At 36.1% G+C, this 22,264-nt stretch overlaps 1 protein-coding gene across 12 annotated transcripts in view; it reads left to right on the forward strand.

Annotated features, from left to right (window-relative positions):
• The window catches only part of KIAA1841 (KIAA1841 ortholog), a 36,909-nt gene extending 23,631 nt beyond the window's left edge, over positions 1-13,278 (forward strand). For all 12 annotated transcript variants that reach the window (XM_039347556.1, XM_039347559.1, XM_039347554.1 and 9 more), the window contains 10 exons: positions 1,022-1,167; positions 1,384-1,483; positions 2,542-2,574; positions 4,720-4,819; positions 6,800-6,891; positions 7,848-7,876; positions 9,722-9,795; positions 10,932-11,020; positions 11,902-11,993; positions 12,399-13,278. In XM_039347556.1, coding sequence (XP_039203490.1) covers positions 1,022-1,167; positions 1,384-1,483; positions 2,542-2,574; positions 4,720-4,819; positions 6,800-6,891; positions 7,848-7,876; positions 9,722-9,795; positions 10,932-11,020; positions 11,902-11,993; positions 12,399-12,435 — 792 coding nt within the window. In that variant the 3' untranslated portion in view covers positions 12,436-13,278. The remainder of the gene's footprint in view (positions 1-1,021; positions 1,168-1,383; positions 1,484-2,541; positions 2,575-4,719; positions 4,820-6,799; positions 6,892-7,847; positions 7,877-9,721; positions 9,796-10,931; positions 11,021-11,901; positions 11,994-12,398) is intronic.
• The last annotated feature ends 8,986 nt before the right edge of the window (positions 13,279-22,264 follow it).

Here is a 22,264-nt window from a genome sequence, read left to right on the forward strand (position 1 = left end):
CTGTAGATTTATTTAAATAAATGCCATCCAAACAACATGCAAATTTGGTTTATGTATTTATTTTACTCTACTTTTTAGTGTTTCACTATGACTTGTAATGAGGTATGATTCACTGAATGGCATTTAAATCACTAGTGTTAATATTTACTTTTATTCAATATGCACAGACCAATGAACCCAACAGGAGAGTGTCCTAATGGAGGTGATTAAATAAGAGCCAATCCCACCTCCTCCTCATCTCCTCCTTCCCAACTCTGGCTCCCTCCTTCCCCATCTTGTAACTATGGTTTTACTTTGATGGTAGTTTCTTTTTACTGGGTTAGGAGTATTTGTCTCTGATGATTTTAAAGTTTTTGTGCTGAAAGCTGCCCAGAGTTCAAGAACAGATGGGCAGCAAATGAAATAAACAAATAAATAAATAAATAGCACAGACAGATAGACAGACAGACAAACAGACAAAATGCACAGATACCTAAGTACAGTACAGGGCCTATTTTCCCACAACAACAAACCTTTGTTGAGGGGAGCTGAGAGGCACTCACTAAGTGGCAGAGGGGGGGATTAGAACCTGGAACATGGATCTCCACAGATTCTGGCTGCTTTTGTCAAAACAATAAAGGCAGTATCATGTCATCAGTTCTGCATCAGTTGATAGATGAATGCAGTGTAAGAGCACATATACAAAAAGGGGCAGGGTTGCATTATGATGCTGCACTGCTATTTTCAGCATTCTGCCCCCTTTGCCCCTCATCCTCACTGTATGTGCACGCCCACACACATGCCCACACACGCATGCGCACACACACGGACAGAGGCTGAGTTCATTTTCCTCATTTGTAGTCCAACACATTAACCACTACATTATACTGGCTGTCCAAAATAACACATGTTATAACAAGTGTTGTAACCACTGTGCCAAAATCACTTTTGTTTGTAAAGATTGTGTGATTTTGTCCCTTGTAATTATGTATTATGTAATTCGTTTCTTTGGATTTCACTCTCTGTTCTTTTTTAATAAAAGGGATGTAAAGTAAGAGATCATGTGATTGGCTTGCCTCCTGGAGGTGAAGGTGGGGATAATGTGCCCTACCAGACAGCAAAAGTACTAAATGATCTGATTCATCACCGAAATATTATTGTTCTGCCCTTTTCAAAAGACCAGAACAGGTAAGAAAATAGGTATATGTTACTATTTATTTGTGTAAAATAATTGCTAGATGTATGCCATCAGTTAAGTAATCTCTAGAATCCACAACATTATTGTGTATAATAAGGCATCATGTTTGTTTGCTGATTTCATATTTTAAAAATGTGTTCTGTTTTGGGCACTCAGCTGCCTGCAAAATTCTGACTAGAATAACATAGCTGTTTCTTTCTTTAAAGCAATTCTGGAATAGGGCTGAATGATGAGAAGGGTTTTGAATGTGATATTTTATTGGAGCCAAATTCATCATGGGGGCCCAAAGCAGGAGAAATAAATACTGTGAGTAATTTTGGTTCCCCCCCCCCTATATTTAAATTTCCATTTAATTATATCACTCTGCTTATTTCAACTGAGTAAAATAAGTTCAGGGAGGCACTTTTTTAAAGATAGTGTATGGAAATTGTGGCTTTCCAAATGTTGTTGGATTCTATCTCCCATCAAGCTTGAGCAATAATCAAGAATGTAGTACAATTTGGACAATTGCAGATATCCTCACTTGTCCTTCAAGAGAAGCACATGACCTTAGTGTTTTTAGGGGAATGTGTAAATACAATATGTGTGGAAAATTATTTCTGCCAAACCAGTAAATTGGATGCAAGCTTGATGCATAGATGCTTTTCATCTCAGGTTAGCCAAGTTCTTTCCAAGGAGGGAAAGCTGCTGTGACCCAAGTGTTTGGGCTGAAGAAATTGGTTATTGTGCAATACCAAACTGGTTATATATGAATGACTGCCCTCTGTTTTCTTCCCACACTCTGTCTTCTGCTTTTATTAGTTGGCTTCACAGAAGCTATACTATGTTAGATGTAATGAAGGCTTGCTTGAAAATGAAAATAATTCATTGAAGTAGACTATGAAAAGATGAGTGAAGTACAAGGACACTAAGCACATTCATGAAACATCAAATTTGCAGAAGGCTGAAAAATACTTTGATCATTGTATGCATAGTGACTCTGTATTATCACGTTGCAGATACGATTGTGGTATTATTTGGTTGATAAAGTAAGAAAAATGTTAGTTTGAATTTTGAAGAATATTACTTCCTTGTGTTCGTTATATCTTGAGATGATTTTGTACTAAAGAACAATACCCAGCTCAATATGAACTTTCAAATAATAATGTAATGCAGCATATTATGATTTCAAGTTAAGTTGTTATAGCTTAGCATTTCCCAAACTGCTGATGTATACCATTCCTTGGAGGGGGAATGTCTGTACCATTACCATTGGAGAATTGCCCTTTGTGCATGCATTAGGTCCCTTTAAAAATGCTAACAGTAGACTTGCCACATTCTCCAACTCTCACATCTCTCCTGGTTTTCTTTTTTTCTTTCTTTAGTTCCTTTCTCTGAAAAACTGGACTCTTCAGCTGGTATGTTTATCTTAGTTATTTACATTCCATTATATAAAATTCCTTCATTTTCAATATTCTGCATTTTTAATTACTCCTGCTTTCAAGGAAGCCCCCTTGAAACTTAATTTAAACCACTGTCTTCAGCAAATATTAGAATAGAAATATGGTAGATAATTTGTGGAAAACTGCAAGTTTCTGGCTGGAAAGGTTAGAATTAGAATATTATTTGAAAGTTGCTACTTCAGCTTTAAAGCATCTCCTTCCCACCATCCCAAGTGCTCTAGAAGGTGGTTTCTGCAATTTCAATTGCTACAGTGGCTTATATTTGAATGTTTACACTTTACTGGTCTTGTTCTTCTTTTTCTCTTTCTTTGTTTTTTCTTTTGTGTTTGTATTTATTTATTAAGTTTATATCCTGCCTTTCATTCAGGAGCTCAAGGTGGCAATTTTACATTTTATACATTATAATTTCATTGAATTTTACTAAGGTATCTTTCTCAATCCTGACCTGAGCATTTTGTGGTGCAAATCATGATTTTGCAACTCAATATTAGCTCCTTTTGTGAAAAAAAAATGGTGCCCCACTTAATCCATTATATTTGGACTATTTTGAAACATAATAGAATTTCTAAACATGTTGCCGATTGCTACAACTCTGAGTCGCTACACCTGGTTGAGATTTGTAATGCAAGAAGATAGAGGCTTTTTCTTGTTGATATGAGGGCTGTTCTAAAATAGGTGACTGCATAAGTAAATAAATGTTTTGCTAGGCAGGATCTAAAAGAATAAGAAACACAAGTCCTATGAGAATGAATCATGAGCACTTCCATTCATTTTACAGTGCTACCAGTCTTGTTGTCAGGACTCCCAGGCAAGAGAGGGTTACCTTCTCTGTTTCATCTAAATTGACAAACTGCAACAATAGTGCAGCAGACAATCCTCACAATAGTTTCCTGGCATTATGTGACATGCATAGAATAAAAGGGCAATGTTTTTGTTTGAATGCCTGATTATTCTCATCCAAGTTCCAGTGCCATGCAGCTTCCTGAGAGCACTAAACTCAAATTATTAGATACTAACCATCATTTCAATTGGCTGTTCCTTGGAGTTTTTGCAGTGTCCCCATTTGGGTTTTGTTAGAATATCCCAACTATTCCTTGTTTTAGAAATGGTAATGTTCTAAGGTTCTTTGTTGTGTCTCCATATATATATATATATATATATATATATATATACACACACACACATATGACATTCTTATATTGGTACTAAAACATACATATATATATATATATATATGTATGTATGTATGTATGTATGTATGTATGTTTTAGTACCAATATAAGAATGTCATGAAGCTCTTTCATTTGACCTACTAATCCTAAAAGTTATATAAGTTGAAAATGTGTCTGGGATTGGTGATGGGAAAAGAAATTTATTTTTAATTCAAATAAGAAAGTACTATTAACAAGAAAACCTGCCATTCCTGCCCTATTTAGTGATTTATTTAATGCACTGCAAAGAATCGTTTTTTTAAATGCTACTTTGCGAATCTCAACTAGTATGGAATGAGACTGCTGGACTGTTTATGGTAGTTAGGGGAATAGAGAATATAGCATACATTTTCTGCACTATTTCCATTCCATCATAATCAAGATGGGAAAATTAGAATTTTTAAAATCCAGATATGGTAGAAAGTAAAATCTAGAACTCTGTGAATAATGCACGTCAAAAATTCCTTAAGGGTCATATAGGGAATAGTTTTCAAAGACATATACCAATGAAGAAAATTCCATTTTTAAACTAATCAGTTTCTGTTTCTAGTTTGTTGTGTAAATCCTGTTACCTAACAATCTATTGTTGTTTGGAGATGAGTGGTATCCAACTGAGCCATAGTGGCACAGTAATTAGAATGCAGTACTGCAGGCTACTTCTGCTGACTGATGGCTGCCTGCAGTTCTGCAGGTCAATTTTCATTGGCCTAAGGTTGACTCAGCCTTCCATCCTTCTGAGGTTGGTAAAATGAGGACCAAAATTGTTGGGGGCAATATGCTGACTCTGTAAACTGCTTAGAGAGGGCTGTAAAGTGCTGTGAAGCAGTATATAAGTCTAAGTGCTATTGTTATTGCTATTAATTTCCTCCCTCTCCCCTGGTTATAATAGAAACAACAATTGCTGCTTTCAGAAGATGATGAATACACAACTGGGTCTGAAGTCACAGAGGATGAAGTAGGTGATGAAGAAGAAGTGTCCAGGAAAACAGGTATTTTTTTTTCCTGGCTGTGATATTAAATATGACAGCAAATAGGGATGTAAGAAAGTGAAAAATCTCTTCACAGATCTGTATACTAGAACTTTGATATGTATCCATTATTGTATTAAAAATTAAATTAGAGTATATACGCAAATGGGGGCCAGAGTAACAGAAAACTTCCTGATTCCAGAAATGTCATTGTCTCATTTAAAACCAAAATTGGTGTATTGGTTTTCCCATATGTAGCATTAACTTGGCTACTGTAGCCCCCAATTAGGTTACTGATACTTGAAAGCTCCACATTAAAAGTTGTGCTTAAACTCCACAACTGTATGTTTTTTTCATTTTGCCTTTATTTAAACAGAACAGAAACAGTGCCATACCAAGGGTAGAACAGTGGGAGTAGTCTCCCCACCCCAAATATAGGCGATAAGGGGGAATATTACCTAAAGCAGGAGTCTGCAGCATGCCAGAAACCGGTCCACGCAAAGCCCCATCCTTGGGATGCAAGCAGTACATGAAACCATGCCCCCCCCCTCCGGTCTGCAGAAAATCCTCTCCACGGAACTGGTCCCTGCTGCTCAAAAGATTGGGGACCTCTGATCTAAAGACCCAATGCTGCACGGCTTGTGAATTTGGATCACTGCTGCTGGTGCACAATCTGTTCTTTGGTTGATGATAATCTGACAAAGCAACAGAGATGGAGCAAGACAGGCTAATGTGGTTGGATCTTGTGGCAGTTGCTCAGCTCCCTGATCTTCTCTAGGTTTCATATATATTAGGTAAGAAGAGATTGAATTACATATAGAATCCTGTCTATCTTGGCTAACATGGTTCTAACTCAAACCTTTTTTGTACACGAAGAATACAAAGAAACAGCATCTCGTTGAACTATTTTTGGAGGAATAATTAAGTACCTTTTCTAATCCAAAGGAGCAATCTCAAAAATATGTGAAGTATTCTTAATATTTGAAGTGGATGACTCCCTTCTAGGTTTAAAAGAAGCTTGGGATACAGATTTAGGAAAACAGATGAAAAGATAAAGTTGCAAATGCTTAGAAAATCAAGTAGTTTTCTCTCAGTTTCCATGCAAGAGATGTAGTGGAAGATACAACATGCATGTAACTCCAACAAGACTAGCATAAATGTTTTATAAATATACATCAAGATGTTTCGGGTCTAGCAGTCTGAAGGGAACTGTTTGTCATAGTGATGGGTTTATGAAAAGATGGTGTCTTAATGGAAGACAGTATTCAAAGAAATTAGAATAAGACCTAAACACTAAATGGACTTTGTTTCAGTGTTGGGATTTTTAAGGATATTGTTGTCTTCTTACTCCTGACTTCAGCATTAAAAATTGCACAAAAGTGGAAATGTTTAGATAATCTCTTATGGGAGAGATTATAAAATTAAACAGTGATTTCTCAGAGGAATCAATTGCATTTATTTTTTTGTCATGTTTCTATGACAACCCATCTTGCAAACAATGAGTGGGCAGCATACAACAAAGCATAAAACAGAACATACAAACAAGTATTAATATTATTATTAAAAATTTTAAAATTATAAAAAGCTCCCAAATAAAAAAATAGGCAAAGATCAGGTGTTAATTACACTGGAGCCATCTCAATATTGAATGTTATATAAGATTATATAATCTATACTAATTTAGTATTATTGTTTTGTATTTTTTGTTCTTGCATTACAGAATCTCTCTGTCTCTCTCTCTGACTTTTGATTCTGATAACAAAAGCCACTTTGTGTAGAAATACAGCTTCATTTTGACTATCCAGAAACACCAAATGTCAATCTGTCCCTATTCAGAATATCACTCTGGCATGCTGTACTTAAAGAAATAAACATACAGATTCCCAACTTAAACATATGTTTTAATTAATTGTTGTGTATTTGAATATAACAAATGAAGAGAGCCTAATATGGTATATGCTGATAATTTGTATACACTATTGAAGTATTTTTAATTAACAGGGAGAAAAGAGAGGCCAAAAAAAAATATAAGAAATCCAAAAAAGCAAGTATCTTCACCTAATATTCAAAAGAAGGAAAAAACATTGGAGAAGGTAAATCTGAAATGCGTAAAATATTATAAAAATGAGGTATGATTTTTTGTTATTCACTGAAAGTAGCAACAACTTTGATTTTATTTTCAGCCCAACCCTGAAAAATTAGTTTAAGATAGGACTTTCTGGTTGATGGATCTAGAACAGACATGTCAAACACAAGGCCTGGGGGCCGGATGCGGCCCACAAAGTGGTTTCATGTGGCCCGCGAAGCCATCCTGGAAACAGTGAGGGAACAGGCCCCGCTGCCTTGGCCCTGGCCCAGGCTGGCCGGGAGCCAATGTATAATTTTGTGGTGGCCATCTATGCTGAAACGCACTCAGTTTTAGCTCCACAAGGCTGTCTAGAAACAGTGAGGAACCAGCCCCTGCCGTGTTGGCCCCGCCCCCTGGGTGCATGCTGGGGAGGTGTCACCCTTTGTGAGGAATGAAGAAATGCACCATGCCTTGGTGCTTGCCCCGGTCCCACCCCCTTCTGCCAGAGACCCTCAGATCTGTCCCACTCCTGCCCAGGCCCCCACAGGCACCCTTGACGCGAACAATGTAGAGCTGGCCATGCCCACCCAGTAGCCCACTCCATCCACGCCCACCTAGTAGCCCGCACCCAGCCTGCCTACACCCACCCGGCCCACCCAAGGGCAACCACAATGCTGATGCGGCCCTCAATGAAATTGAGTTTGATACCCCTGATCTAAAATAAGACTTAAGTCTCAATAATTAAATGAGAAAAACTGGTCATAATGAGGTTAGCTATACCTTCTTTCCATCATTAGTTTTGTTAGTAGATATAAAATCTGACTTCATAACTACTATACAACCTATTTTTTTGTTTCTCTGAGCTTAAACACATGTATCTCCAGGAAAAATCCTCCATAGTTAGTAGCTTGCACAGTTTAATTAAAGAAAATTTTATCTAAGATTTTTCTTAATATCTACCTTTTTTCTTTTATCTGACAGCCTAACTCTCGAGACACATCTCCCTTTATGTAAGTATCTGCTAAAATTTAGAGAAAATCCATTAAGGCCAATTCTAGCATTTATTATTTATATAGCTGCCCATCTGAACAAATGGCTCTGGGTGATTGCAAACACATAAATGTGGGCCAGTTGCCAAGTGTCCAAATCACAATCATATGACTGTGGGGATATTCACAACAGCCACAACCTTGAGGACCAATCATAAGTCTCTATTTCCAATGCCACTGAAAGTTCAAATGGTCAGTGAACAAATAATAGGAAAGCAAGGACTACCTGTACTAATTTGGTTAGTATAATATGTCAAGCCATAGTTTTAATGCTGTAGATAAGAGATTTACTACTTATGCATGTCTTCCTCTCCTCCTATGCCATTATTTTACTGATGTCTGAACTGGCAAATAGTTTCCGGCTATGGTGTGTTCTTGTGGTTTGGAGGAAGAGCAAAAGCCATAGTTTGCTGCTCCAGTTGTTGTATTTAGTTTTCATAAGTGACATATGTATGTAAGCATAATGCTAATTTCTGATTTTGATATTATGATTTTTGGCCCCAAGCTGAGAGATTAAATAAATGAAGCAAGGGATGGCAATTTTATTAATTTATTTATTTTAACAGTTTATATAGATGCATGTCTAACTGCAGTGACAGTGACTTGCATATATACACATGATATACACAGGACACATGATTAAAACTAGCAAAACATATTATATATATACTAGCAAAACATATTATACACACACACACACACATACACACACACACACACACACACACACACATATCGATTTTAGCAACTTTCCAGCTGGATTGCTGTAATATATCTACATCAGGATTCCCTTGAAGAGCATCTGGAATCTGAAGTTGAAGTTGCTAAAATCGGAGGTATCATGGTCAAGGCTTCCTGGTACAGGAATTTGCACAGCTGACACACAGGATGACCCTATGCACAGGCCAGCCACTCCACAGCTGCCATCTATTCTTTAAGCATAAGCTACTTTTCAACAAGAACCTCCATACCAATTCTGGGGGCATATTGCTCCATGCAGAGATAGATAAATAACTTTATTGTCCTGGGCCCTGGGGAAAAGATATATAATTAAACATCATCAGCATACTGGTCATGCCTTGCCCTGTGTCAACAGATGACTTCTTTAGATGTTACAGAGAAGTACAGAGTGCTTAGAACTCTGAGAAGTTGTACAAAGCAGGGCCACAGGCTTAATCTCTCCCCATTAATTGTCTATGGAGATTTTCAGTGATCCAGGTCATGGTTGTCCCAAAGGTACTTTTCAAAAGGCAACTGGACTTTTCTTTGTTTTTTGTTTGAAGACGTTTTTCTTCTTCAGTTCTGAATGAAGAAGCTTCTTGGATGAGAAGAGAAATGTTTTCAAGCAAAAACACCTTTGGAACTCCTCACTAATTAATATCAACTGGAATCAGGACTAGAGGAAAGAGAATTACTCTAGCCTGTGCCTCCCACTCCTAATCTTCTGAGCTAGTTCAAAAAGATGCCATGATCAATGGTATTGGAATTTGCTGAGAGCTCAAGGAAGGGCAGAGAGTGGGGTGCTACCCACCAAAGGTCATAGGCAATTGTAAGCAGTGCTATTTTAATGCTGTAGCCAGTTCTGAAGCCCATGGAAGGATCCTAATTATCCGCTTCCTCTGGAACTGCAAACCAACCATCTACTTCACAACCCACCCTAAAATTAACCAGTTCCTCTGAGTTCTGCAATGGCAGATAATTGTCCCTTTCAAAACAGACCAACAGTGTCCTGAATTATTCTAGAAAAAATATGATTGATTGATTGCTTCTATGTTCTTTTTCATGGCTTATCTGCTCTTTCATTAGAATGAGTATGCAGCAGAGCAAGTGGGATCCTTCGAGATCACTAAGATTCAATCAAGATGCTCAAAGAGAAGAAGGTAAGGTGTACCTGCTTAGCTTGTGTGATTTGAATAGATAAAATAATGCTAGTATTATTGCATAAATGTGTAAATGTCCAAGATTCTGTGAGGTAGGAATTAAATCTTTCTGCTTAATGTCCAGGAAACGAGTGAATACTCCTGGAAGATGTGGATAATCTGCAGCCCTGGGCTATATGCATTTTCTAAAGTCTTGAGGATTGAGCTCAGAAACTCTCCAAACTTAATTTTTAATGTGACAGATAGAAAAATTATTTAAAAATTATCTAACTTTAATTTGTGCAATCTTAATTTATTTTAGTTTACAGCAAACACACTTTAATCTAAACCTTGAAGTATATTCTTTGTCCTTTCTTTCAATATTTAAAAAAAATGAAAATCCAATTTATGAAGAAAGTTTTCCTTCTTGCCTTACGTTTAATTTGTTTAATAGAATAGTTAAGCAAAACTCAGTGGAAGCTCATTTGCCACAGTTAATCCAAGTTATTAACTGTTTCTTCTTGGGAGAAATTCATAACAGCAGATCTAAATCATTCTGATCCCTCATCCTAATTCTTTATGAGCAAATTCTTAACCTGGATCTACAGAGAGATGGGTGGAACAGTCCTCATTACTCTAATGGTGGGTTCGATAGTACGTTACTCTAGCTACTTTAATAAAAACTTCTTGTCTCTTATAGTAAAGATTTCTCTCTGACTAGACTTCATAGTCTGCCATCCAGCACAAGATTGCCCATGTTCCTGTTGATTTGGGCCATTAAAACCATGTACTCATGTATAAAGCCAGAATTATGAATTAATAATACCTTTTCTAGTCCATTGTTTAGATTATTCAGAAAAGATGAATGGATTGATTTCTAGAGACATGTAATAGGTTTACCAATTTTTGTGACTATAATTGCTAAAAAGGGTTATGGGTTTAATATTAATATTTATTTTTTTATTTAAATCTTTCTAGATGTGGTTATTTACTTAATTAGTTGGCTTTTATTACATGTTATTTTAATTTTCCTGTTTTCGTTGGGTTTGGTCTTTGACCAGAAGTAAAGTAATTACTTTACTTTTTCACTCTGAAGAATTAAAAGGTTGTAGAGAGACTGACTCTTCTATTTCTCTTCTGTGGGTTTTTTTTTTCAGATCAGCGGCGAATGATTGAGATAACAGGACATCTAATAAAAATGAGGTTGGGGGATCTTGATCGCCTAAAATCAAAAGAAAACAAAGAAGTGAGGTTTTTTGCTGTTCTAATATAATATCACTAATGTATTTTGGCTATGTATTCGGTTTTCTTTCTTTAAATTATTATTTGTTGCCTTTTTGTAATCCAGTAATCCCTCCATTGAATGCTGGGTATAGTAATGATTCCTAAAAATAATAGCGGTATCTTCTTGTTCCCTACTTGGTTTTCCTAGCCGTGAACTGCCTGATGCTTTTGGTCTAGTCCTTTTCTTGTCTCCCTCTCTAGTTGGTGATGGTGTCACATTGCAATATTGGATGTGATTAGGTCTTTCCATCACATTAAAACAAATCACCATTTCCTATACACAACTAGGTTGTCCTTTGCTCCTCCTCTTAAGTAACATCTCTGGATTTTGTCCTATTTTACTTTCTATGGAGGTGCTCAATCATCCAGGTCATGGTTGTCCCAAAGTTGCTTTGAATCGAAAAAGCTTCTTGGGTGAGAAGCAAAACATTTTCAAGGGGAAAAAGCCATGAAAGTCCAGTTGCTTTTTGGCAACAACTTCATGGCTGTTTGCAGGTGGATAAAATGGATTCATCTAACAATCACCAGTTTACTTAACAACACTTTCACTTGACAACTGCGACAAAAAAAGATTGTAAATATCAGGCAGAGTTATGTAGTTAACCATTTAACAATTTCGAGGCTCAATTACAATTGTAAGTCGAGGACTACCTGTATTGATTTCTTCTCATTGTTTAGTAAATCTGGGTATTATTTCAATATAATCACAGTTCAGCTTTTAACTTGTCTCTCCTTGGGACAAAAAGAAACATTTAGCAAAGGCTATCCATCTCTTATTATGTATAATAAGAACTCAAGCACTAATCTGTAAATCATGTGATTATTTGACTTCTGTCCTTTCAGTCTGCAGCTGGAATTTATGCAAGACTTGAAGCTCAGATCAGAGCAGCAGCACAAGTCAATATTCGTCAGAACATTCCTGAAAAAATTATAAGGTAAGTATTAAGTAAATAGGAGAAGGAGAGTGAAGAGGAATATTATAATTGATATATAAAGATTTATAGAAGAGCAGCCAGAGCACTATAATTTTCATTCTCCTCAGAAACTAGTTTACAGCTCCAATTATTGGATTCAATGTGGTAATTTTATTTTATATTTACCTTTTTTTTTGCATTGATTCACCCTGCATCTAATTACTAATTGGGCAAATGTTTGTGAAATCAGTTTAAGTCTCATAACATATTCCCCTGAAATATGAGAGATCATATTTGATAGTTTCTAGTTTGGTAGTACAATGTTCAGGTACCATATAACTAAAGCAGCAAATAACCTGTATTAATCGATGAATTGTTACTGTTAACTTCTGTTGCAATTTTTCCGATGTATTTCTGTCAATTTAGGACAAAAGCTCGGTTTGGTCAAAGCCGTCCAACTTAAAAACAAAACCCAGAGATTTTCTGTGCTGAAGCCAAAGCTGTCATGGTTCCGACAGATGAAATTCTGCTAACATCGGATGTTTTGCATTGACAAAAGCACTTTTCTGCCTTCTGCAACTGCACAGGATTCCAGAATCTGGGCATGCTTCTTCCGAAATATTTCAGTGACTGACATTACCGTCTGCCATGTTAATTATTCTGTTTTAATGAATTAATACCAAATTTACATCTGTAGTAAGTTGTAAATACACCATTTTCTCTTAAGCAATGGTGCATTTATAAGCCTGCAAAACAAATGTAAAACCCTTATTTGACTGAGGGTAGAAAAAGTGGTGCTAATGAAATTAAGAATTTCATATTTTGCTATCAATTTTTAGTAACGGTCAAACCTGGCCCTTTTATATATTTAGTGCTTTATCTGGCAACAGTATTAACTTTTAATGATTTAGTTGTGTAAAAATAAGACGGAAATGCCTGTTAAAAATCTTGATCTTATTCCTGTTCTGCCAGTAAGTTTTTCTCTCTACGGTGTTATCTCTCAGTGAGACAGAATGCATGTTAATAGATGCTTCCTCACCAAACTTCCTTTCTTCAATACTTAAATAAAAAATACAGTTAAGAGAAAAAATAACTCCACAGTATTTTATGGGTACAAACAACCCCACAGTCTTTTTCTGCACTGATGTGCCAAATATGACAAATGATAAGGGTAAAGTCCATGCTTGTAACTATAAGGCTTTTCATAACTGACTTGTGTCTACATCTCTTTGCAAAATTAATCTTTGTGTAGAAAGATTTGTGTATGTAGGCTTCAAGTTATCACCCTGCTCCTTGATATCAAACTGAAAAACAGAAATCATCCATCTGTTAAATGTAATAACACCTTTTGGCAGAAATGGATGCTATGAAATGCTGTAAAGATAGAACAAATTGTGAAGAAACTAAAGAGCTGGAATATGCAGTCCTAGCTCAGCATTTCTCTTCTGCCACCATCCACTGCAAAGAATATTGTGCAGAAGCGCCTGCAGGATTCTTTGTTGATTTGATCAATCAAAATTTTGCAGCTACCTTTTCCCATCTACAAGTAGTCCTCACTTACTGCTTCATTTGGCAAATGTCTGAAGTTAGCACTGTGTAAAAAAACTTTGCAACCAATTCTCACATTTAAGACTTTTCAGCATCCCATGTAATGTAATTGCCATTTGGGTGCTTCACATTTACAAATGTTGCAGCATTATGTGGTCACATGATTACCATTTGCTTGCTTCCCAATCTGCTTGCATCAAGCAGAGTTAATGGAGAATGCGGAAGCAAAATCACAAGTCGCATCCACATGATATTTTGCTTAATGACCACAGTGACTCAATGACCAAATGGGAAGTGATGTCATAGGTCCATCATGGTAACATGTTTTTCCACTTAGGAGCTGTGGCAATTAGCAACAGAGTTGCCAGTTCTAATTGCAGTTGCTAAGGTTTACATTTACTTGAACAATTTAGGCAATGATATGAAAAGAGGGAGATAGACTTTTTTTGAGATTAATTTTTTTTAATGGATTTTGTTTAAAAATATTGTAATTTTGTTTTGAGCCCATAAGAATTTACTTTTTTCTTTCTAAAATCAAAACAGAAAGTGCATTTCAACATGCCCCTTGCAGATATGTTGTCTATCTTATGAGGAGAGTAGTTTTGTACTATGAACTATATGGAAACAATTGTGATTTTGCAAAATCCAGGAAATATGAATAGTATTATATAAAACTAGAAAGAAAAAAAATCAGCAGACAACATATTTATATAGACAACTACATTTTTTATTTGTGCATTGAGACAAATAGTCCACATTTGGTCTTCATACTTGGGCATTATATTAAATGCTGAAGATAATAGAGGATAAGCCTGAAACTTGTAGGGAATGAGTGGATAGCCACATTATTTGTTTGGGAGTTTTCAAAAAGGTTCTATGAAAATTAGCATTCAGAAACTTCCTTTGGTAGGACAGTGTAATATTGAAGAAGTAATAGACAATGAAGATCCTATTTCTGAACATGTACAAAATGAACTCTTAAACTTTAATGCATTTCAGCAAAAGCAAATCCAAAGTAAATATTGATAATTTCTCAAAGTTAACCCCATAAAGTAATAATGTGTTTTTATGCTGTATTGTATGTCAAAATCTATCACAATATTTGTGTTTTTACTTAGATATTTTTCATAGCAAAACTCACAAGTATCATTAGGCATTTACACAAATATTCATTATCAAATTCACTTGAATTCTTGTTGCACTGAAATAATGTATTTACACAAACGTTGTGTCCTAAAGATCTGTACAATCATTATGGCAGTTGATACAGATCTAGTTAGGGAAATATTTAGGACTTAGCAGAAGTATTTCAGATGAAGCCTTTAATTATTTTATGTGACATTTCTAAGAGGTGTGTATAAGTGAGTTTATCACGTACTTAAAACTATATAGAAATGGGATAGAGATGGTGCTATAACTGTATAAATGTGCTGGATCTCACTTCAAGTACCTCACAATATGCTAATCTAATTGATTTTTTTTAAAGCCTGGATGACAGGAAACACTCTTCCTCACGCTATGGCTTGCTAGCAGTATCCCAAGAATATATGAAAAACTAGATGGAGGTTTTGTTAAAGCAAACTACACTTATGGCATTGAAAACAATAAAAGTCAAGATCACAGCCTAATATGTTTTCTGCTTCTGAATTGCTACAGTAAAAGAGAAGTGTTTAGTATTAAAAATGGTAAGGATCTCCACCAAATTTAAACAGGAAAAAACAAGACCTGCTTAGAATTGCAGATGCTCCTCTACTTAGAAATGCAATGAAGATTAAATAATCTCTAGATTCCACCATCAAAGAATTTCTTGTGGGAGCCACTTAGTTCTTTGCCCCTGTTTAAGATATCCAGAGAAATATTGCACCAAAGGCAGATTAGTTAACTTCTAATCTGAATAATTTCTCTGTCCTATTGTTACAAAACAATCTTTGTAATCCATCCCTCCAGTTGCTTAGTCCTGTAAATAGAGAAGTGCTTTCATGTTGGCATTATGTAATTGCTAATTTACAAATGCAAATCATCTAAGACCTGCTATCGCTATTAGTATACAGATGAGGCAATTGTATATGATCTACCCATGCTTTGTGAAATGAGAGAAATGCATGATTGGTATTTGTGTGTGCGTGCCCACACTGTCCTTCATCTAGGACCACTCCTCCTTCCACAATTTAAAAGTTTGAATTTTTAGGTGCCTATACTATAATGAGAGAGAGTGCGATGGCTCAGTGATTAAAGATACTGAGCTTATCAGCTGAAGAGCTGACAACCTGGGTTCAAGATCTGAGCTCTGTGCAATGGGGTGAGCTCCCATTACTTGCCCCAATTAATGCAAGTAGATTAATAGGTACCACTTTGGTGGGAAGGTAACAGTGTTCTGTGTGTCTTTGGCATATAGCCAGGCTGGCCACATGACCATGGAAATAGTCTTTGGACAATGCTGACTCTCTCAGCCAAAAAACAAGAGATGAGCATCAAGCCCTAGAATCGGACTGAGAGGAAATCTTTACTTTTTACTACATTGAGATGAGTGGTATGATGTATGTTTACATACACAAATGGAGTGATCGCGGACTTTTAGGGGAGGTATGGTGAACTGAAGATGTCTCTGTGAAAGTGGAGTTGACAACTGTGACAAAGACCATGGAAGTAGCCTGGTTCCTCAGAATCTCTCTGAACAAGAAGGAGGGAAATGGAATTCAAAAATATGAAAAAGAATAAATTAATAAACAAAGAAGAGGGTGGAAATTGTCTATATGCACTCTGGACAGGACAATACTTTTTTGAAGGTTTCAGCACCAGGAGATGAAGGGATCAGCCATCTTGTCATAACTGGCAGAATCTTTTAAAGAACATTAAGTTTTAAGCTTTTGTAGATCTCAATTTCTAATCACTTTCAGAAAATGCCTGTTAGCCATCTTAAAGCTGCTAGAGGTCTTCAGAATGACAAATGCAAGCCTATTCCTGATGTTGGTTAATACTGGAATTTACAGAAATAAAACAAAACAATATAACATCAGAAATGTTAAAGAAGATATCTGAAGAATGGAGCTAGCAATTAGTCACTACAATATCAACATTATCAGTAATGATTCTACTTCTATGCATAGTCTATGTCCAAAGGATGTTTAAAAAGGAATAACAAATGTGGAATAAATTTTATGTGAAAGACAGAGAAAGCACTGAAAGTGGAACTACAAATGGCAGACCAAGTGAATGACTGAATCAAGGACACTTTACATGGTACACCAAAGAAAATAGCAGAAAGTGTATTATTTATTTATTTGTTTGTAAAATTTATAGGCCATTCATCTTACCTCGAGGTAACTTTGAGAGGCTTATTTTTTAAAAAAGAGAGAAATAAAAATGATAAACCTAAAGAATGATCTGCAAAAATATGTTCTTATTGGATCCGCAAAGGAGACTTGCCTTCAATAAACCTGTGTAATGGGATGAAGAATTGAAGAAAACTCAAATCCTACAAAAATATTTGATTGAATTAAAGATTAAAACTGATAAAGGTAAAAGGAAGGAATATAAAGTTGGTTCAACTGAGCCAGGTTAAAATAAGACATTTGGGGACATCCTTTATGGATTTTTTGTTAAAACCATAATTTAAAACTTTATGAATTTGTTTATATATAAAGAATGGGAAATGGGATGAAGATATATCATTTTGTAGTCTTATGGAGAGTGAAGAGTTGCTAAATGTTTCTATACTTGTGATGAAGGTTGGAAGTCAGTTTTTAATATATTACTTTTTCTTCTTTCATTTTCTTTTTTCTTGCACGTTTTATTTTTCTATTTTCTTTATTTTGTATTAATGTTTACTACTGTAATAAAAATTCTTAATAAAATTATATTAAAAAATAAATGAAGTGATCTCAACATAGTTGTCAATGTACAGTATTTTATCTGGTTTTTATTCTCATTTTTATTTGGCCCAATTGCAAATTGGAATTAATTTAAGCTTGAGGTCTTTTTATAAGAGTCATTTTAATCACCTTGTTACAAGAAAAGCTATTTTCTTTTTTCTTTTTTAATATTTCTATATATCAACTTAAGCATACTTTTAAAGTATGCGTGACCATCTGTTGAAAATACTTTTAAAATAGTTGCATCTTTTCCTGCATTTGTGTGGCTTCCTCTCTACCTGACACTCAGTTAAAGAAGAACACATATGGTTGGAGGTGTTCATGACAGGTGCTACACGTATGCCCTAAATGATATTCTGACCTTTGAATCTGAATCTCTGTGTAGCCCTATTATTTAATTAGTGTTAATGCCATTTGACAAAGCTAAACGTCTGTAGAACATGTCAACTTGCAAAGTATTAAAGGCATAAACAGTTTTCATGCAAACTCTCCCTCCTTAAAGCCTTTCCAGACAATAGAAGTCTTCATGGTGAGTTTATTCCAGTATCTGAAAGAAAGGTCATAATGAAATGTGCAGCCATAGCTCAATGGCAGCAGTGAAAGGCTGAGGTCAAGAAATTTCTTTTAAGTATGAATCTGGCAAAAGGGAAGACTGGACAAGAATCCATGCTGACTGCAACTCAAAAGTTAGATACGTTTTGTGCTGGTTCACCTCCTTCCTCTGAGGCTGGTCCCTATCAGTCTTACAGTAATAGGGAGCGAGAGGTCCAGCTCAAAGCCCCTCCTTTGTATTGTGCCACAGGACTCATACTCTCTCTGCTCTTTTTAAATATCTGCATTAAATTGCTGGGCTAGATCATTCATCATCATGGGACAAGGTATCAGCAATACACTGCTGATACCGAGTTATATATCTTTGACTTGGGTGAAGTAAGTGATGCAATAAAAGTCTTCTTGCAGTGCCTGGTGGCTGAGGGGGGTCTGGATGGGGCAAAACAGATTTCAACTGAACCCTGGTAAAATGAAGTGGCTGTGGTTGGTCTCTCTGTATGCAGGATTGTATCATATTTGGTCCTGGATGGGGTTGCACTACCCCATGCAGACCTAGTGTGTAACTTGAGGTTCCTCTTGGACTCACAACTCCTGCTTGAAAAGAAGATGGCAGCCGTGGCCATGAGAGCCTTTGCCCAACTTATACCCAGTCCTGGATGTGGGGGGTGTCCTCCATTCAGACATTCATGCTCTGGTCATCTCGTGTTTGGACTATTGCAATACTCTCTATATGGGACTTGAACAGTATCCGGAAGCTTCAGCTGGTGCAGAATGCAGCCATGCAAGCCATACAGAGTACCCAAAGAAGGACACATGCAACACTTTGTTCTGTGAACTGGGCTGGGAGCCAGTTTGCTTCTGGGTCCAATAAATCTCTATATTGCATAGGAACCAGCTTCTACATCAGCCCATCCTATTCAGGCAGAAAATATGCTACAGATCCCATCAGTCAAGACCTAGGAAGAAGGTCTTTTCTGGTGCTGTCCCTGCATTGTGGAACACCCTGCCCTCAGAGGTGAGGAAAGCTCCCAATCTCAGCCTTCTGCAAAGAGGCCAAACTTGGCTGTGAGGCTGACCAATCTCCTGAGACACCCCCCCCTCCCATCTGTATTAACTGCTAATCTCACAACTTTTCACCTTTTGACATGTTATTTTTATAATTTTAAAATTTAAATTTTAAACTAATTCTGATTTTAATGTTAATTGTATACATTGATTATATATTAATTATATTGTAACCTGCCCATGTATGTTGATCCTAAGAATCTGTTACGTTTGGTTGTGGAGCACAGTTGGGAAGTGAAAGCTAAAAAAATATGAAGAGAAAGCAAATGTGTGGAATTATTGCTCCTCCACAGTTTAGATTGCTCCAAGAAATGTGAGTCCACTGATGAGAATTATGTATCTTAAGTATTATAAGTCTGTTGCCATCAAAATCAGTGATCTCCCACAAAAGAAAGATGGTACAGAACCAAAACTGGTCTTATTGAGTAATCATGAAATGATCTACTGTATTATGATTTGAATGATCTTGAGATGGATAACAAAGATGACTTTGTTTTCCCCATCACAGTCCACAGAAAGTGAGAAATCAGTCTCAAATATCTGCTCTTAATCTTCCCAGCGCTGTAGTCTGAATTTAAAGAACTGGTAAAGATACCATAGCCTGGTGAGAACAGCAACCACATAGAATTAGTTGCAGCAGATTGAAGGTATCCAGTGTAGTGAGGCACTTGAGACTATTAATGCCAAGAATGGGTTGCAACTGGGCCTTTATTCCTTTTCACTCCATTTAGAGTTAGATGGGATTTACCTTACTGAACAATTTTTTCCTGTGCTGATATTTGATATAGCAGAAATGTGAGGGTTCCTTGTAGTAGATGAAACATTCAGTTGTCACCTTGTGGTGAGATGAGTGGCAAATAAATTTAATAAATTCAATTGACTTTTTAGAATGGCAATTTCTAGGCCATGTTAGGAGCCTTGAAAGAAGATTTAGCTTTACAGAAGACTCTAACTTTGGAGTTGCCACCATCTGAGCTTGTTCTTTGATTAGATGACTATCCTGATGAACTATGCTTTAGCAAAGAAAAATAAAATATAAAATATTAATAAAATTATAAATTAAAGCATGAATGTTAGCCAAAATTGAATAGACTTAACAGAGTTTTAGGCAAGTATAGAATCCATGTGGGACTCTAAAGAGTCCATAATGAAAAAAAAATAAATTCTATATTCTACTTCTATAAAGAATTGAGGAAATTAATTTCCTAACAAACTGTTAATGACACATAACACATTTTTCTCCAGATACTACATAGCTATCAATAGAAACAGTCTCACAGGGCATGATAAAATTAGAATTTATTGTACAGAGGTGTTTCTGTTTCATGAAGACTGAAATGTCTATAGGTAGGAATTTCTAAGAATGATATTAAGCCACTTGATAGTTTGACAGAAAATTTAAAAATATAGATTTACTTTTTCATGTAATGTCTAATACCACTTAAGATACATTTACAGTGTACACATCTGTATTTTCTTAGCTAAACAAAAGTAACAATTCTATGATAGTTATGGAATACAATTATCCACTGTGAACTGTTTTCATTATCTGGTTTGATAATACATAGCTGACCAGTTAACCTCAGAGGTGCATTTTTTTCTCACTTCTTTTGGATTTATTGGGTTTCTATTTTTTAGCCTTACACACACAAACACACACACACACCTCTCATTTTTTTTCTAATGAACACATTTTAATTGGCGAACTCTGTTATAACACTACAGTAATTTAAATTTTAGTTTGTGCTTTGAATTGAGAAATTATATGCTTATGTTCCTACACAATTTATTATAGTTAATGAAGCATTTAGTGCTCAGACACTTGAATCTTCTCAATTGTAAATAGAAAATTTACTGAAATTCCTTCGATTTCCTTCAGACAGAAAATTTAGCAGACTGCTTCTCTGGTCTTTAGGAGACAGAGGGATGGGATTTGCAGATGTATCACCCCATCCCAGTGAGAGTTCCTTACTGCATCAGTTCAGAGGTGAGGTTTGGCTTGTAGTATACAGTATACAGTCTAAGATTTTAATTTGGGGGGGTGCTGGGGGGGGCGATAGGCAGCTTCCTGGGAGACATCAATTAATTGGTTGCTATGAATATTCCTATCCCAAAAAATATTTTAAAAATTCTGGACAAGCCCAGAGAACCCAGTTACTATGTACAGCAAACCTGAGCTACCTATAATCCAAGAAATCTGTAATACAATGAACTACAAGTTGTGTATTCAATCAATCACCGAAGTATGCTGTTATCACATGAATGGTATTTTACAAGCTTCAGATAACTAGGACTTTTCTGTACAGAGGGATTGGAGGGGGAGAGGCGCGGGGGGGGGGGAGCAATCAGTCAGGATTTCAGAAGGTATTACTGTACTTCAGAGTAAGATTTTTGTTTAAAGTTGTATTAAACAGTTAACATTTATTTATTACTGAGTATGAACAAAAAATCTCCATTTATTAGCACTTTGTTGAGACAGTATGATTTCACAGAAGATGGTTATTAAAAAGGTGTTTAGAGGTACATTTCTCTATGATCTGCAGATTGCCTGCTTATTCTATAGCAGGGGTCCCCAGAGTCTGTGAACCAGCACCGGTCCATGGCATGCCAGAAACCAGTCCACACAAACAAGTGAAGCTCCGCCTGTGGGATGCAGATAGCACATGAAACCAGGCCCCTCCCGTCTGTATAAAAACCAGTCCATGGAACCAGTTCCTTGTGCCCAAAGGGTTGGGAGTCGCTATTCTACAATGCTGGACTTTTTTAGTTCTTATTCTAGTTTTGATCTATGACAAAGCTAGCAAATGATCACATTGAAGAACTAAATGAAGATAACTTAAAAAACGGAAAAGTTTAAATAAATTTCTAATTTCTCAGAAAAATGATTCATCTCATGCATGGCTAGTGGCTAGCTTGCCAGTCACACATGCTCAATAACAACTTCACCCATTCTTGGCAATGGGGGGGGGTCATGAGTTTTGGTTGCTGCTGTAATCACTTGGCTGTTACAGTTGAAAACATAGTTTTGAAAGAAAATGTAGAGCTTGGAAAGAGAACACATTATCGTAGGTAAAATCTCCAATGAAATTGGTAGACAAAGGGCAGGTGTCTAGTAATGTTGATCACATAATCCTTGCTTTTCCATGTGGGTGGGGAATGTCTATTTGAATGCTTTCCTTTAATCAGTGAAGGATTATTTGACTTTATCATTTCAAACACTTGAATATTTATTAATAATATACTACCAATCATAAA

Source organism: Crotalus tigris, unplaced genomic scaffold (assembly GCF_016545835.1).
Source record: "Crotalus tigris isolate CLP2741 ecotype Arizona unplaced genomic scaffold, ASM1654583v1 scf7180000018085.976183, whole genome shotgun sequence".
Taxonomy (NCBI): domain Eukaryota; kingdom Metazoa; phylum Chordata; class Lepidosauria; order Squamata; family Viperidae; genus Crotalus; species Crotalus tigris.